This window comes from Salvelinus namaycush, chromosome 10 (assembly GCF_016432855.1).
Source record: "Salvelinus namaycush isolate Seneca chromosome 10, SaNama_1.0, whole genome shotgun sequence".
NCBI lineage: Eukaryota > Metazoa > Chordata > Actinopteri > Salmoniformes > Salmonidae > Salvelinus > Salvelinus namaycush.
This window is the reverse complement of record NC_052316.1, coordinates 15,808,492-15,823,373: the sequence shown is the minus strand read 5'-3', so window position 1 is coordinate 15,823,373 and position 14,882 is coordinate 15,808,492. Positions and strand designations below refer to the sequence as shown.

The 14,882-nt window shown below is 45.2% G+C and overlaps 1 protein-coding gene across 2 annotated transcripts in view; it reads right to left on the bottom strand.

Moving 5' to 3' along the window:
• Nucleotides 1-245: 245 nt before the first annotated feature.
• Nucleotides 246-14,882, bottom strand: part of LOC120054755 (transcriptional repressor p66-alpha-like) — a 31,516-nt gene continuing 16,879 nt past the window's right edge. Inside the window, exons 2-11 of one of the 2 annotated variants that reach the window (XM_039002333.1) lie at nucleotides 7,521-7,833; nucleotides 4,731-4,860; nucleotides 4,460-4,591; nucleotides 4,300-4,374; nucleotides 3,690-3,809; nucleotides 2,887-3,087; nucleotides 2,474-2,741; nucleotides 1,894-2,300; nucleotides 1,510-1,735; nucleotides 246-1,046 (exon numbers count right to left, since the gene is read on the bottom strand). In XM_039002333.1, coding sequence (XP_038858261.1) covers nucleotides 907-1,046; nucleotides 1,510-1,735; nucleotides 1,894-2,300; nucleotides 2,474-2,741; nucleotides 2,887-3,087; nucleotides 3,690-3,809; nucleotides 4,300-4,374; nucleotides 4,460-4,591; nucleotides 4,731-4,860; nucleotides 7,521-7,825 — 2,004 coding nt within the window. In that variant the 5' untranslated portion in view covers nucleotides 7,826-7,833 and the 3' untranslated portion in view covers nucleotides 246-906. The remainder of the gene's footprint in view (nucleotides 1,047-1,509; nucleotides 1,736-1,893; nucleotides 2,301-2,473; nucleotides 2,742-2,886; nucleotides 3,088-3,689; nucleotides 3,810-4,299; nucleotides 4,375-4,459; nucleotides 4,592-4,730; nucleotides 4,861-7,520; nucleotides 7,834-14,882) is intronic. The other variant, XM_039002334.1, reaches the window with a different exon arrangement.

Below are 14,882 nucleotides of genomic sequence, written 5' to 3'. Positions count from 1 at the left end.
GCAGTCTATTCTGTGGATAGATTTTGTTCTTCTTCCAAAAGTATTTTTTATTTTTGCAAAGCTGAAGCTATTTTAGTATTCCTTGGATGGTCCTCTAGGCTCACACCTTGATCACACCGATAGTGTCATTGCGCAAATTAGTACGCAGCATCATCTGGATGTGTGTGCAACAAAAATTCAACATTCACCTTCTGCTACCATTTCTGTCAAGCTGTCTATGCATACAGTTTGACGCATAAGTTAAATCCAACGTATGCACCACACAGAACGCACTGCAACTGCCTCTGCAAAGCAATGCTGCAAGGCAAACGCAGCGTTCCATTGGAAATGAATGTACTTCTGGTGTAACAAAATGCAATAAAGCCGTCGGTGTGATCGAGGCATCACCCACAGTCCCTGCAATGACATCTGTCTGTCTGCAGTCTTGTGCCACCAGCCCTGCCAGGCTACCACTGAGGCCAGAGAGAGACCCAGTCCTGGCTCTCCCAGGTAGAAGGGGGGAGATGAAGGCGCATCATTCACAGTGGATAGCCAATCAGAGCCACAGACACAGCTGGACTGGGACATCCCTCCCTCTCGGTGCATATGTGTGAATATCAAAACTGACCAGGAAAGGGAGGCACCAGAAATGTTTGAGATTGATTAAGTCCATGCCACCCTTTTGGATTTGGCATCTCTCAGAGCCCTGTATTCTCCCAGTACAACACCAGTGCTCCACACTAGAACTGAAGACTCACAGGAAGATAGATGGCGGAGGGAGAGAACATAAGGAGAGGTGCGTTTTAGTTTTTATTTCATTGGTCAATGGTAGATTGTGATATTGTTTTCCAGAGAGGAGTCCTTTGTTAAATTGATAATGAGTGACTATTATTCAGATTAATAATAAGGGTTGATAGAGGGGTGGTGTTATTTCCATGTGTTGGCTGTCTGGGAGATGGAGCGGGGGGGGATCATGTCCAGGAGGTACTCTCTCTGGCGCTCCAGGTTGGCTGAGGTGGTGGTCTTGTTGACAGACAGGCTGGGGTTCACATAGGCCATGGTCATACCTGGAAGGAGACGACAACCACAGCAGTGAGTACACAGGACTTGAACCAGGGACACAAAACAGGAAACATCTCAAACACCCTCTACCATCCTTTAGCCTGTCTGCAGCCATTACAGCAAAAATCAAGGACACACATTTTTTTATTGGAATGAATGGATTCTACATTTTAAAAACACAAATGAGTCTGATCCACAACCAGAGGAAAGGCAAAGAGAGAGAAAGGGTCAGCTAGCTAAAGCCTATCTACATCTCAGACTAACAGTCACCCCATTTGTATTTATTTATTTAACTAGGCAAGCATACAGTCACCCCATTGAGGTAATAATGCACCTTCCACAACCTTTTGTAACACTAGAATGTATTTTAGGTCGCCAGGGAGGGAGAGAAGAGGAGGAAGAGAGAGGGAGAGAAAGAGAAGCAGGTGAGAACAGGGTCTTGTCTCTGTCCTGTAGAGGTTCATCTACCTGAGTTCCCGGTGGTCTGCTTCCTCCAGGCGTTGGGGTTGGCCGAGGGGTTATTGCTGATGCCCTTTGTCCCCTGCGCCGGGCGCATGGCATGCTTACCTGGCCTGCTGGCCAGCGCGGCCGCCGTCACAGCGTTCTGCAGCTGCTGAGAGGATGTGGGGAACGAGTGACTGACACCGCGAGACCCCACCGCCTGCTGCACACTACGGGACAGTTGACCAGGGCTCTGAGAGGGGGAGGGAGAAAATATTAAGTTTAGTAATTAACCAATGTGTTAATATAATTAAAAAGGTTGCCACTGTTTTTTTAAGGCATCAAAATGTACAGACAAGCTTCCCCTTTCATACAAGTTAGTTGTGTGTAGTGTTTCGTCCCAGTGCTGACCTGCTTGATGGAGGAGTGGTGGCGGGCCACAGGCGTGCCTCTATGCTGCTGCTGAAGATGGGCTCTGGCCTGCTTGTACTGCTGTGACATCAGCACATGCTGCTGGTGCTCGCTCTTCATCCCAGAGGAAGAGGGTGTTTTGGAGACAGTGGAGGTGGCCTGATGGAGGATGCGCTGCTCTATCTCCTGCTCCTGCTGCAGGGCCTTGACGAAGGCTGCCTTCAGCCGGTTGGTGTGCTCTGCCTTCAGGGCCTTCTTCAGGTTGGACGACATGCAGTGGTCGCACAGGACGGGGCCGCTCTTCTCCGAGCGCCAGCGCGACGTGAAGTCAGTCTTGCACTGGGCGCAGGTGTGCGGCTCCTCGGGGACGGGGATCTCCGGGGCAACAGACTGACCCTGCTGCTTGCCTGAGAGAAACACAGAAAAGTGACATGCCAGTATTACGTACCTTATGCCAGCAGCTTTCAAATAGAGCAAGGGAGGTAGAATGAAAAGAGATTAGCTACTACTACTACCATAAAAAGCGTATAAAACTGCTGATGCAATTAATCAATATTTCTGAATGAAAGTATAAACTCACCCCGTCCCAATGTGTCCAGCAGGTTCTGCACCACCTCCTCCAGGCCCACCAGGTAGATGAACTCGTTGTTGGCTGCTGATGGCAAGAAGTTGAATTCGGGGGTGGGAGGTTTGGGAGGAGGGATATCCAGCAGGGTCTTCTCCAGCTGCTTACGCAGAGCCAGCTTGGCAGCCGCCTGGCGAGCAGCCGGGGACTCGTTGGCCTGGACCGTGGACACACTGCTGCCCATCCCGGCCTGGGACGTCACGGACGAGCCCTTCTGAGAGCCCTGTGGAACAGAGACACATATTAGTCAAGATGAAAAGCGATGGAGAAGTAATGCTGTTGGAAGTCGAAGGGGTCTTAATGTAAGATGCTGGCCAGTACGTTTAGTGACCTGTGTTTCTGACTGTCCTGGGTGATAGTGGTCTGACCTGTGGTATGTTGACCAGGACGTTGGTGTTTGGGACGTTGGCTACCCTGATGAGGCCCTGCTGGATGATCCTCTGGCCCTGCACCTGGACGTTGGGGACCGAGGCTCTGGGGGCCAGCAGCAGGGGAGGGGGGCCCGACCCAGAGTGCTGCTGCTGCTGCTGCCGCAGGGACGCGATCTGCTGGGGAGATACCGCGATGGGCTGACAACGTCACACACACACACAGGAAGATAGGGTACGGCATGGACATAAGGGAGAGGGGAGTCACACACACAGGGAGAGGGACAGAGGCAGGAGAGGGCATGGAGAGAGAGATTGAGAAAAGATATGCAAAATATCATTGTAAAATGAATTTACTGGAAAAGACTGACAAGCGTGTGTTATGCATTTGGTCTATTGGTTGCAGAGAGTTCACATCCAAGGAATTTTTTTAGAAAGCAGCATAAAAATGTATGAAAATATACACTGATCATACAGAGAATGTTAGAATTTGTATTTCTTAATTTTTTAAAAATGTAACCTTTCTTTAACTAGGCAAGTCAGTTAAGAACAATTACGTATTTACAATGACGTCCTACCGGGGAACAGTGGGTTAACTGCCTTGTTCAGGGGCAGAACGACAGATTTTTACCATGTCGGATCGGGGATTCGATCTAGCAACCTTTCGGTTACTGGCACAACGCTCTAACCACTAGGCTACCTGCCTTATTAATAACTGACATTGCACAAGTACCAAAGGGGCATACTCAACAGACAACAACAAAAGTATGTTTAAAAAAGGTAAGTACCAGAGTATAAGTTACCTGCGCCCCTCTGACCAGGGGTGGCATGGTGGTCTGGGAGTTCTGCTTGGACGGGACATGCTGCCCACCCCGGACTAATGGAGGAGGGATCACTGTGCCTGAGCTACGGACTGACGACACCTGGACACAAAAACAACAGGGTTTACACGCAACACAACCACATGATGAACCCATACGATGAGGGACGATTCCCAACTCAAAAGCCACACGTGTAACTCAGACCTTTGGCTAAATCATGATTTAATGGCAACGAGATTTGCCCATGAAAGCATCACATGATCAGTGTTGACATTTGCTGGCAAGTGGCCAGTCCCTGTCATGTCATATTTAAAATCGTTCTGTCAAGTCACAAAGTAAATGCTAAACAGCCATTTCACATCAGCTGTAGTGTGTCACCGCTAACTGTGTGTGATTACCTCAGACAGCACAGCATGGTTGAACAGATGACACACTGACAACAAGCTAGTACAGAGAGCTTGAATGTACTTAGTGGCTGAATGGATGCACTGGTATACTATTACAAGGAGCGTGAATGTGTGGTACACAACAGCAGCAATGTACATCCGTATGATTGCATTGTGTAGTGGTGGTGAGCAGTAGCTGCCTGTACCTGTAGCACTCCTTTGCCTGATGTCATGCTGCCTCTGACCAGAGGTGGAGGAGTGGCTACAGAGCCAGAGGTTGGCTGGAAGAGAGAGACCAGACTATTCATGGCAATCTAGGGGTTTAGCGCAAACAGTGTGTGTGTGTGTGTGCATTTGTTTAGATACCTTCTGTACAGTGCTCTCCTTCTGTGTCTGGCTCTGTCGTAGTTTCTTCAGCAGCACCAGCTTGGCCTCCTGTAGTCTCAGCTCCTCCATCAACTGTTTGATGATGCACTCCCTCTCATCTGGCCTGCTCTTCTACACAAGGGAAGACAGCAGGGGGTCATACACACAACTACATTAGAATTTATTTGCATCCATGGTAGATAAAGAAACATTGTGAATAGTACAAAGGAGAGGAGTCGCTGTGTTTGTGTGTGTGTGTGTCGGGTCGTACCATGAGCAGGTCAGTGTCTGTCTTCCTGAAATGGTTCAGGCCGTTCATGACGGGGCTGGACGGCTCGTTGTCTGACAGCACTATGACGTCATTGTTTGGTGACAGGGGCTGCCTCTCTTTCTTTAAGTCACTGGGAGAAGAGAGAGAAACAAACAATTTACTTTATAAACTAAACTCTACTAGGCAAAATGTAAATATGGAGAGCAAAACCCCCCTTGAGTGACAATCCCTCTCCTCACACAATTTGGAAATTCATTTGAGTGTGATCACTAATCACCTAGCAAATGAGAACCACTTGGGCATGTATGCAAAAAGATACAGTAGCAAGATGGGTCCAGTAGAGGGCGGTAAATTCTAACATTTCAGTGGTCTATGAGTGAGCAGCAGTTGTGGGACACCCAAGTTGATCTGAGATCAATAGAGCCGTCATGGTGGAGTGGGAGCTCTGTTCAGAGCCCTGTCTGAATAACAAGCAGACTCCAACTCCTTACAACTGGAATATAAGCGGAGAAAATGAATGCATTCAAAACAGAGCCAAAATACGTGCGCTTCTAGGCCCGAGCTACAAGTTGCAGACTTAGGCCGGCTGTGTGATTAGATCTGGCCTCATAGCTCCCTCTGTGGCTTTAGCTAGCTGTTGTTTCCTCCAGCCTGAGGAGGACAAAGAGGAGCAGCGGTATTCAGCGTGGAGCCTGTGACGGAGAGGGGGAGTGAAAGGCCGATGGAGGAGATAGCTCGCTGGCCCCTACACAGCAGGCGTCCCGCTCGTACCCCGTGGGGGAGTGAGGCTGGGAGGTGGGTAGGTGACGCTTTGTACAGACGGTAGCTATGCCTGCGGCCCCACCCCTCCCAGCTGCTGACACCAGAGTCGCAGAGCAGAGGCCCGCAGGAGACACTGGAGGGGAGAGAGAGGGGTGGGGGAGGGGAACATGGCTAGGAGACAGCCTATTGTATACACCCTGACTGACTGTGTGTCTTGGGCTACGATGCAGAGGGTAGTACACAGGCATATCAACAAGGACACAGTCATCCTGGCTGGTGCAAAACATCCCAGGGCCCTGCGTTGGTAACAGGGCTGAGGCCTCGTTGTTTAGAGGGCAGGCCGAGAGAGATACAGTAGCTATGGTTTACAGTCACACAATCCACAGCTGGTGATATAGACGGCTTGTAAAGCAATGGACCAAGTAGGGCAAAAAGTAAACCAATGGATAGGACCACACACACACGACCTAACCAGGAGAAACTCCTAGCCCAGGCAATGGGCAAAGCGAGGGTTATTATATATTTGGTGACGAGGTGATCATCTCCACCCTGAAAGCTGATTAGACAAGCATAAACAAAAGCCAAGTACGTGGTTACATAACATCCAGTGGCCACGGCTTCCGTTTCTACAAGCTACTAACGTTAGTTCTCTGGAATACTCAGCAGTGTTGACTCGCACTTCCTCTGAAAGAGTAACCTCATGGGAGATAGGTATTCCTACCAGTACAAACCACTATTCACGAAACTGGACATAGACAAATGTCATCAACCGTTTGCTTTAGCCTATAAAAAGGTCTATCTGGGCAAAATAAGTGTTTTTATATCTTTCTAATTCAATGACATTGGAAAGCAATGCATATTCTATTACTCGGCACCCAGTTTCTGAAACAGTTGGATCAAAATGCTAGATCTCCTCTGCAAAAACATGGAAACAGTAGCAGCACAGGCTTAGGGTGAAGAAAAGGGCAAAGGTGACATGAGGGTGAACTTCTACGATGCATAACTGCAAAGCCCTTCCTTGGCGGCTATCTTCCTTGCGTACTACTGCTCTCACCTCCAGTGTATATTAATGACTACCAAGTGAAGAGCTCACATCATGACATCAGGCATTTGGTCATGTGACACACCCACTCAACGGCCCCTCCTTTCCCCAACTGCTCCTTCCAAAGTGGAAACCATAGCAACGACCGGCTGGAACCAGTTTGTGACACACAGCCTTCATTTTGTATGAAGTGAGGCAGAGTTCAGGTGTTGGAGAAAATGGAGCCCGTCAGCCAGAGCCTCAGACTTCTCAAAATGGGGGCAGGCCACCCGGAACAGAGGGAGCACAGACATGCACTTCCTGTGTGAGAAGCCCACTCGCTAGCTAACGCAGACAGCAGTTCAAACACACCTACACACAGTTGTTGCAACACACACACTGTAACAGCCTAGGCTTCAACTTGTCAAAAGATAACTTTTTCCATAACCAACCAACCCCCCCACCATCAACAACAGCACATGACCATCCATGCATACCCTCATAACTCATTTTAACCCAACCATATCTGAAGATCTGGACAAGGCCTCTCTCACATACTGCCTCAGTAGAGACATACAACTTTAAAAATTAACCAAAAACTTAACAGCTGGATAATCAATTCAGGACAATATCAACATCATCCCATATTTGCCTTTTTGGATTTACAATGTTCCACTTTTAAAAATTGTATTTTGAAGGCAAACTTGCTTTCCAAGCAAATGTCCCTTTCCAGTCATAACAAAGCACTACATTCCCTAGTCACCAAAATGTACCATGAGCAGACTCCAAGACAACCCATCATATTGTAAACATGCACCAAAGGCCAGATGGGAAAAATAACATTTTAGAGCAATGTTCTAAAACTAAATCCAGAGAGTGATGGTAATATTATTATTAACAAAAATAGACAGTGTCTGAGGGTACCACAGTCCAGTTAGGCCTTGTTCAAATGTACAGCCAGAAAGAGTATATGCTTAGACCGTGTGCGTAATCAGTGTTCTTCTCACCTCTTGGACGTGCTCATGTCGACAGGCCCGTCCCCGGTCTGCACCTCCACTTTGATGGTAGCCTTGACCTCGTCGGTCTTCAGGATGCTCATGCTGGCCACCTTGGCTGCCTGCTCCGTCTTCACCACATCTCCTCCCCCCACAGCCACTAGAGCTATAGGGCTGTCTGCTGCAGGTGGCTGTTCACAGTTCTCCAGCTTCACCTTCTTAATGTCCAGCTCACCCCCGGGGCTGCCAGGGGCCACCACGTCCCTCTCCAGGGCCCGCTTCTGGCTGCGCGTCTGACGCACCGCCTCCTCCGACATCGCTCAACCTGGGGACACAGAACGAGAGACAGGGGGGTTAAAGATATGGATAAACAAACACACAGGTCTGGATCAGCGGCGGGCAGGCTTAAGTACCATCGCACCACCCCAAGATGAGATGGAAGTTGAACACTGGCTGATAATGAGTGGTCATGCAATGCAAACACCACTGTCGGGGAAAAATAAACAACCACTTGACCAATGAAAACTGCACAAATCTAGGCCTAAATGCTCACTGGGGCACCATATCAGTGTGGACGTGTGGTAGCGGGCCGGTCAGTAATTCCTCCAGCTCTGCTGGAGAGGGGGGGCTCTCTGTCTGACTGACCTGACTGCAGCACAGGCCTGCCTCAATGCCAGCTCCCCAGATGCTGACCCAAATCCCCCATCATTAAAGTAATAGCAGAGGATGGAGCAGGAGGGAGACACACTCAGCTTGAACATCAGCCTGACCCACAACTATGGCACTACACCATGGATAACGCATACACTCACACAGACATGAACATCTCACAGACGCACAGGTTATAAACTGAAAGAAGAATCAGAGCTCAGTGTGTACTTGACAGAGTGTGTGTGTGTGTGTTCTGGACTAGAGTTGAAGTACAGGGAAGGGGGGGTTGGAAGACCATTAGGCCTACTCTTATCTCCTTTCAAGCCTGCTGACTCCAGCACTTCTAGTCTGCTGTCTCCTTTTAAGTAAATATAATTGCCTCATCTCTCCCCTTATATAGGCTGTAAACAATCATTGGGGCAGCCACTGTATAGGCTACCTGAGTATACACACTTCTACCATCAGATAAAGAAGGCTGACTCAAGGTCTTTCTCATCCACTGTGACATCACCAGAGCAGAGCTCCACATTACCCTTCCCAAGATTCCATGGGAGACACAAAGCCTTTCCATGAGAACCGGTTTAAACCAGTCTGCGGGTTGAGAAGAGGCTGGAGGGAGCAGGTTTTAACCCGGAGAGACCGAATGGCAGCCACAGCCTCCTGCCACTGGGAGATTTGTGGGGGGGGGGGGGCAGAGATGCTGTCGCCTGCATTCCAAAACACAAATGTCAGCCAGAGAACAGGAGGCGGACAGCATCACAGACACTACTGAAAAATGTACAGAGACAACTGAAGGATGCAAAATGACAATCAATCTATAACACCGAACCAATCACTATCAATAGTGAAGTGATCCATGTCAACTTTATTTAGGTCTAATTGCTTAAAACATTGATTGTCAATGACACACACACACACACAGAATCAATAGATTCATTCGGAGAGAAAAAAAGGAGACTATCAAGAGATTCGAAAGCCTAGATTTCAGTATGATCTGTATTTAATTAATTCAGGTGGGGACACAATAATGCTGTAGAATTAAACATCCACCAGTGCTCTGAATCGTGTTTACCCTTTCACATCTGGAAACCATAACGTTGGCCATGTTCAATTAGTGTCATAAACTGTGCCCTATAAAATGTGCTGGCACATTAGAATCAGGGCTTTACAAACTTTGTACGCATGATAACATCTTGCTATGGCTCACATCAAAACAGCTCAATGGGTGAACCACACCTCGGGTCGGCCTGTCAAACAAGGAACTGATTTTCACACTTGCGTACCTTGGAGTGTGTACAGGGCCAGCCTAAACCCTCAGTCACTCAGGCTACTAATGTCATCTTGACACAAGCACAAAAACACATTCACCAGTCAAGGTTAAGGATAAACATGTCGAGTAAATTGCTTTGATGACTGTAAACTAAATCGATGATGCTCACAAGGCCCATAAATTAATCTAGAGCTTGTCAAGTGTATGCAGTTCACATTGACAACAAACTCACTTGTGACAAAAAAAACAACACTTGATTGCCAGTTTATTGGACCTGTAAGTGAGTTGAGTGGATCAGTCTGAAATTCTCCAATGTTGGTTGGAACTCAGTTCAATTCCCACTTGACTTAAAGCACACATAAGAAAGAAAAAAACAGATGCTTGGACTTGGAGTTTTAGTGCGTCATTGGTAGCTGAACACACACACACATTTCACCCCAGGAGACTAATACCAGCCACTCCTAGCACTGATGCTTAGACTACGTAAACAGCCTCAAACAGGATTCAAATTCTGCAGGAGTATCTCCAACATCCCAAAACTCTCAAACATGTGAAGTAGTACAGCTGGGCAATACATCTAATTCATGTTTTAGCAAGATATTCCAAATGCCTGTATCGCAAGAATGTAGCTCTGATTGTTCTCATCTCCTTTCACTAATTCTGCTGTGACTGCACCTTCCCATTCACACACACACCAAGCTCCTCCCCCTGCTACACACACACACACACACACACACAAGCTCCTCCCCCTGCTACTCAGAATAACAAAGATGAAAGATCACTTCTTTCTCTCTGACAAGTGGTTTCAACTCGCTATTTGCATTTGAGGTTTGGTCAAATAAAAATCGCTCATATGAACTAGAGGTCGACCGATTATGATTTTTCAACGACGATACCAATTATTGGAGAACCAAAAAAGCCGATATCGATTGGCCGATTTTATTTATATAAATAATTTATAATAATGACAATTACAACAATACTGAATGAACACTTATTTTAACTTAATATAATACATCAATGAAACAAATGTAGTCTCAAATAAATAATGAAACATGTTCAATTTGGTTTAAATAATGCAAAAACAAAGTGCTGGAGAAGAAAGTAAAAGTGCAATATTTGCCATGTAAAAAAGCTAACTTTTAAGTTCCTTGCTCAGAACATATGAAAGCTGGTGGTTCCTTTTAACTTGAGTCTTCAAAATTCCCAGGTAAGAAGTTTTAGGTTGTAGTTATTATAGGAATTATAGGACTATTTCTCTCTATACCATTTGTATTTCATATACCTTTGACTATTGGATGTTCTTATAGGCACTTTAGTATTGCCAGCCTAATCTCGGGAGTTGATAGGCTTGAAATCATAAACAGCGCAATGCTTGAAGCACAGTGAAGAGCTGCTTGCAAATGCAGGAAAGTGCTGTTTGAATGAATGCTTACGAGCCTGCTGCTGCCTACCACCGCTCAGTCAGACTGCTCTATCAAGTATCAAATCATAGACTTAATTAAATAATACACAGAAATACGAGCCTTACATGGAACCCAAACCGGCTGCGCGTGTGTGCCATCGTGCATACATTTATTTTGTCCCCCTACACCAAACGCGATCACGACACGCAGGTTAAAATATCAAAACAAACTCTGAACCAATTACATTAATTTGGGGACAGGTCGAAAAGCATTAAACATTTATGGCAATTTAGCTAGTTAGCTTGCACTTGCTAGCTAATTTGTCCTATTTAGCTAGCTCGCTGTTGCTAGCCAATTTGTCCTGGGATATAAACATTGAGTTGTTATTTTACCTGAAATGCACAAGGTCCTCTACTCCGACAATGAATCCACACATAAAACGGTCAACCGAATAATTTCTAGTCATCTCTCCTCCTTCCAGGCTTTTTAATTTTTGAACTTATACGGTGATTGGCATCTACACTTTCATAGTATTACCACGACAACCGGCAAGACAGTTCGTCTTTCAATCACCCATGTGGGTATAACCAATGATGAGATGGCACGTGGGTACCTGCTTCTATAAACCAATGAGGAGAATGGGAGAGGCAGGACTTGCAGCGCGATCTGCGTCAGAAATAGGAATGACTTCTATTTTAGCCCTTGGCAACGCAGACGCTCGTTGGCGCGAGCGAGCAGTGGGTGCAATAATTTAATAACATGGATTTAAAAATATATTTTGCAACGCTCACGCACGCGACGTGTCCAGTCTGGTCAGCATGTTAGGTTATTAACCTCTTGACGCTAGGGGTGAGATTCTTTTATTTTTAAATAACGTTCCCAAGGTAAACAGACTATTTCTCAGGTCCAGATCGTAGAATATGCATATAATTTACAGATTAGGATAGAAAACACTCCAAAGTCTCCAAAACTGTAAAAATATTGTCTGTGAGTATAACAAAACTGATTCTGCAGGCGAAAACCTGAGGAAATCTAACCCGGAAGTGATTTAAAAAAAAATTGTATCTATGTTTCCTTGCCCGTCTTTCTTCCATTTAAAAGGGTATCAACCAGATTCCTTTTCCAATGGCTTCCTCAGGCTGTGACCAGGCTTTAGACATAGCTTCAGGCTTTTATTTTGAAAAATGAGCGAGATTTTTTAAAAACTAGTCAGGTGTCCTTTGATTAGTTCCTGCTCGTGCGATGGGTAGCTCTCCATTTTCTTTTTCTCTTTTATTGAATAGGTTACGGTCCGGTTGAAATATTATCGATTATGTTTGTTAAAAACAACCTGAGGATTGATTATAAAAAACATTTGACATGTTTCTACGAACATTACGGTTACTTTTTGGAATTTTGGTCGAACGGAACGAGGCTTTGGTTTTCTGAACATAACGCGCAACCCAAATGGCGTTTTTTTTGTTATAAAAGTAATATTTATCGAACAAAAAGAACATTTGTGTAACTGCGAGTCTCGTGAGTGCAAACATCCGAAGATTATCAAAGGTAAGCGATTAATTTTATTGCTTTTCTGACTTTCGTGACCATGCTAATTTGGGGCTAGCTGTTCTAGCATTGATTGATACACTCACAAAAGCTTGGATTGCTTTCGCTGCAAAGCATATTTTCAAAATCTGACACGATGGGTGGATTAACAACAAGCTAAGCTGTGTTTTGGTATATTTCACTTGTGATTGCATGATTATAAATATTTTTTGTAATATTTCGCGCCCTGCAATTCAGCGGTTGTTTAGGAAAATGATCCCGCTAAAGGGATATGGTCAAATCCGGAAACTATCATTTCGAAAACAAAACGTTTATTCTTTCAGTGAAATACGAAACCATTTCATTTTTTTATCTAACGGGTGGCATCCCTAAGTCTAAATATTGCTGTTACATTGCACAACCTTCAATGTTATGTCATAATTATGTACAATTCTGGCAAATTAATTACGGTCTTTGTTAGGAAGAAATGGTCTTCACACAGTTCGCAACGAGCCAGGCAGCCCAAACTGCAGCATATACCCTGACTCTGCTTGCACAGAACGCAAGAGAAGTGACACAATTTCCCTAGTTAAAAGAAATGTGTTAGCAGGCAATATTAACTAAATATGCAGGTTTAAAAATATATAATTGTGTATTGATTTTAAGAAAGGCATTGATGTTTATGGTTAGGTACACATTGCGCAACGACAGTGCCTTTTTCGCGAATGCACTTGTTAAATCATCACCTGTTTGGCGAAGTAGGCTGTAATTCGATGATAAATTAACAGGCACCGCATCGATTATATGCAACGCAGGACAAGCAAGATAAACTAGTAATATCATCAACCATGTGTAGTTAACTAGTGATTATGTTAAGATTGATTGTTTTTTATACGTTTAATGTTAACTAGCAACTTACCTTGGCTCCTTGCTGCACTCGCGTAACAGGTAGTCAGCCTGCCACGCAGTCTCCTCGTGGAGTGCAATGTAATCAGCGTCCAAAAATGCCAATTACCGATTGTTATGAAAACTTGAAATCGGCCCAAATAAAAAAAATCTGCCATTCCGATAAAATCGGTCGACCTCGAACATGGACACCGAAACACAGAGACATCATTTCACTGTAATGGAGGACAACTGAACCTTTCTAACTATAGTCTTTATGTCTCAACTCCTCAAACTGCGTGAAGAGCAGACCCCTAAAAACAGACTATCAATGAACATTGATTCTGGAAAATGAATGTAGCAGTTTAGCCACAGACCTATACTAGCGGTCTAGTCTTTGTTTTATGTATAATGAGCATAAAAAACTATTATATAAGGAATTGGCACCTCGTTCTTATTCTGAGAAATAAGATATTGAAATCAAGTGGCCTATCTGAACAAAGTGGACAGGCTAGCATGCTGTTCAAACAGTTGGATGGACAGAAGGGTGCGTTCATAACAATTCAACTGTTCTACCGTGTTAGCTAGCAAATAGATCCAAGTTGGCTAGACTTTAAATATGAAAGATTATCTGGCTATACACTAGCATGTGGAATTATGCATGACAGATTGTTTATGAGACCTAGCTGAGTTCATTTTCTACAGCTAATGCCTGCTACGAGATGCATGGTTCTGGTAACATTTCTAACATGGGTATTTTCATAGACTTGAAAGCCAGACCAGTGATTATTACAAAGAAAAAGCAGATTAAACTACTTTACCATTTAGCCTATGTATAATTTCACAAGCCCTGACTTCATTAGATTGTTGCTGACTGTTTGAAATGCAGCGTCTTTTACCTGTAAATGGTACAACAAAGCTTATTTAGAGACAATATAATACATTTGATATATATTGTGAATCGCCATAAATTTGAAAAAATCTAAAATAAATAGATTATTTTTAGGCCATATCGCCCAGCCCTAAGAGGAACCAGTTGGCCAGGCTGCTGAAACTGGTCAGCTCAGCATTTTTCGCCCACTCAACCCTTGCATTGCCACAGAGCTATAGTGATTCATAATATCCCCCACATCTGCTCAGTGTTTCACTAAAATCTGCCTATTTTCCAGGAAGGCAGGGCATTTTCAACTAAAACAAACGGCGGCCAGATTTAGGAAGCTCAAGCAATGATAACAGAACCAAGAGAGGTGGAGGCAAGAGGGACCCTGCCTATAAAATGGTGGGGTGGAAACACTGTTGCGCTAAGAGGGACTGAGCACTGCGACATAACAAGGACAGATGTGCCCTGTTTCTACCCATCCATGAGCACAAAGGGCATCTATCTGAAGGGGGTGGAGCATGCATGAACCACAGAGCACACAGCTCTTTACTATCATGCCCTGAGCTCATACATTCACAAACACACTTAGTGACACTGGAGGGAACTGGTGGTCGCTGAACGTCCTCCCTGAATGCAGCCAGGGCCAGCAGGGCCCAAAATGGCCGCAGGGCCTGAGTGGGACAGCACAGTGTAGTATTACCTGCTCTTGACGTAGGTCTACATGTGAATCATTGGAGCCAGAATGGCCTCTGCAATTC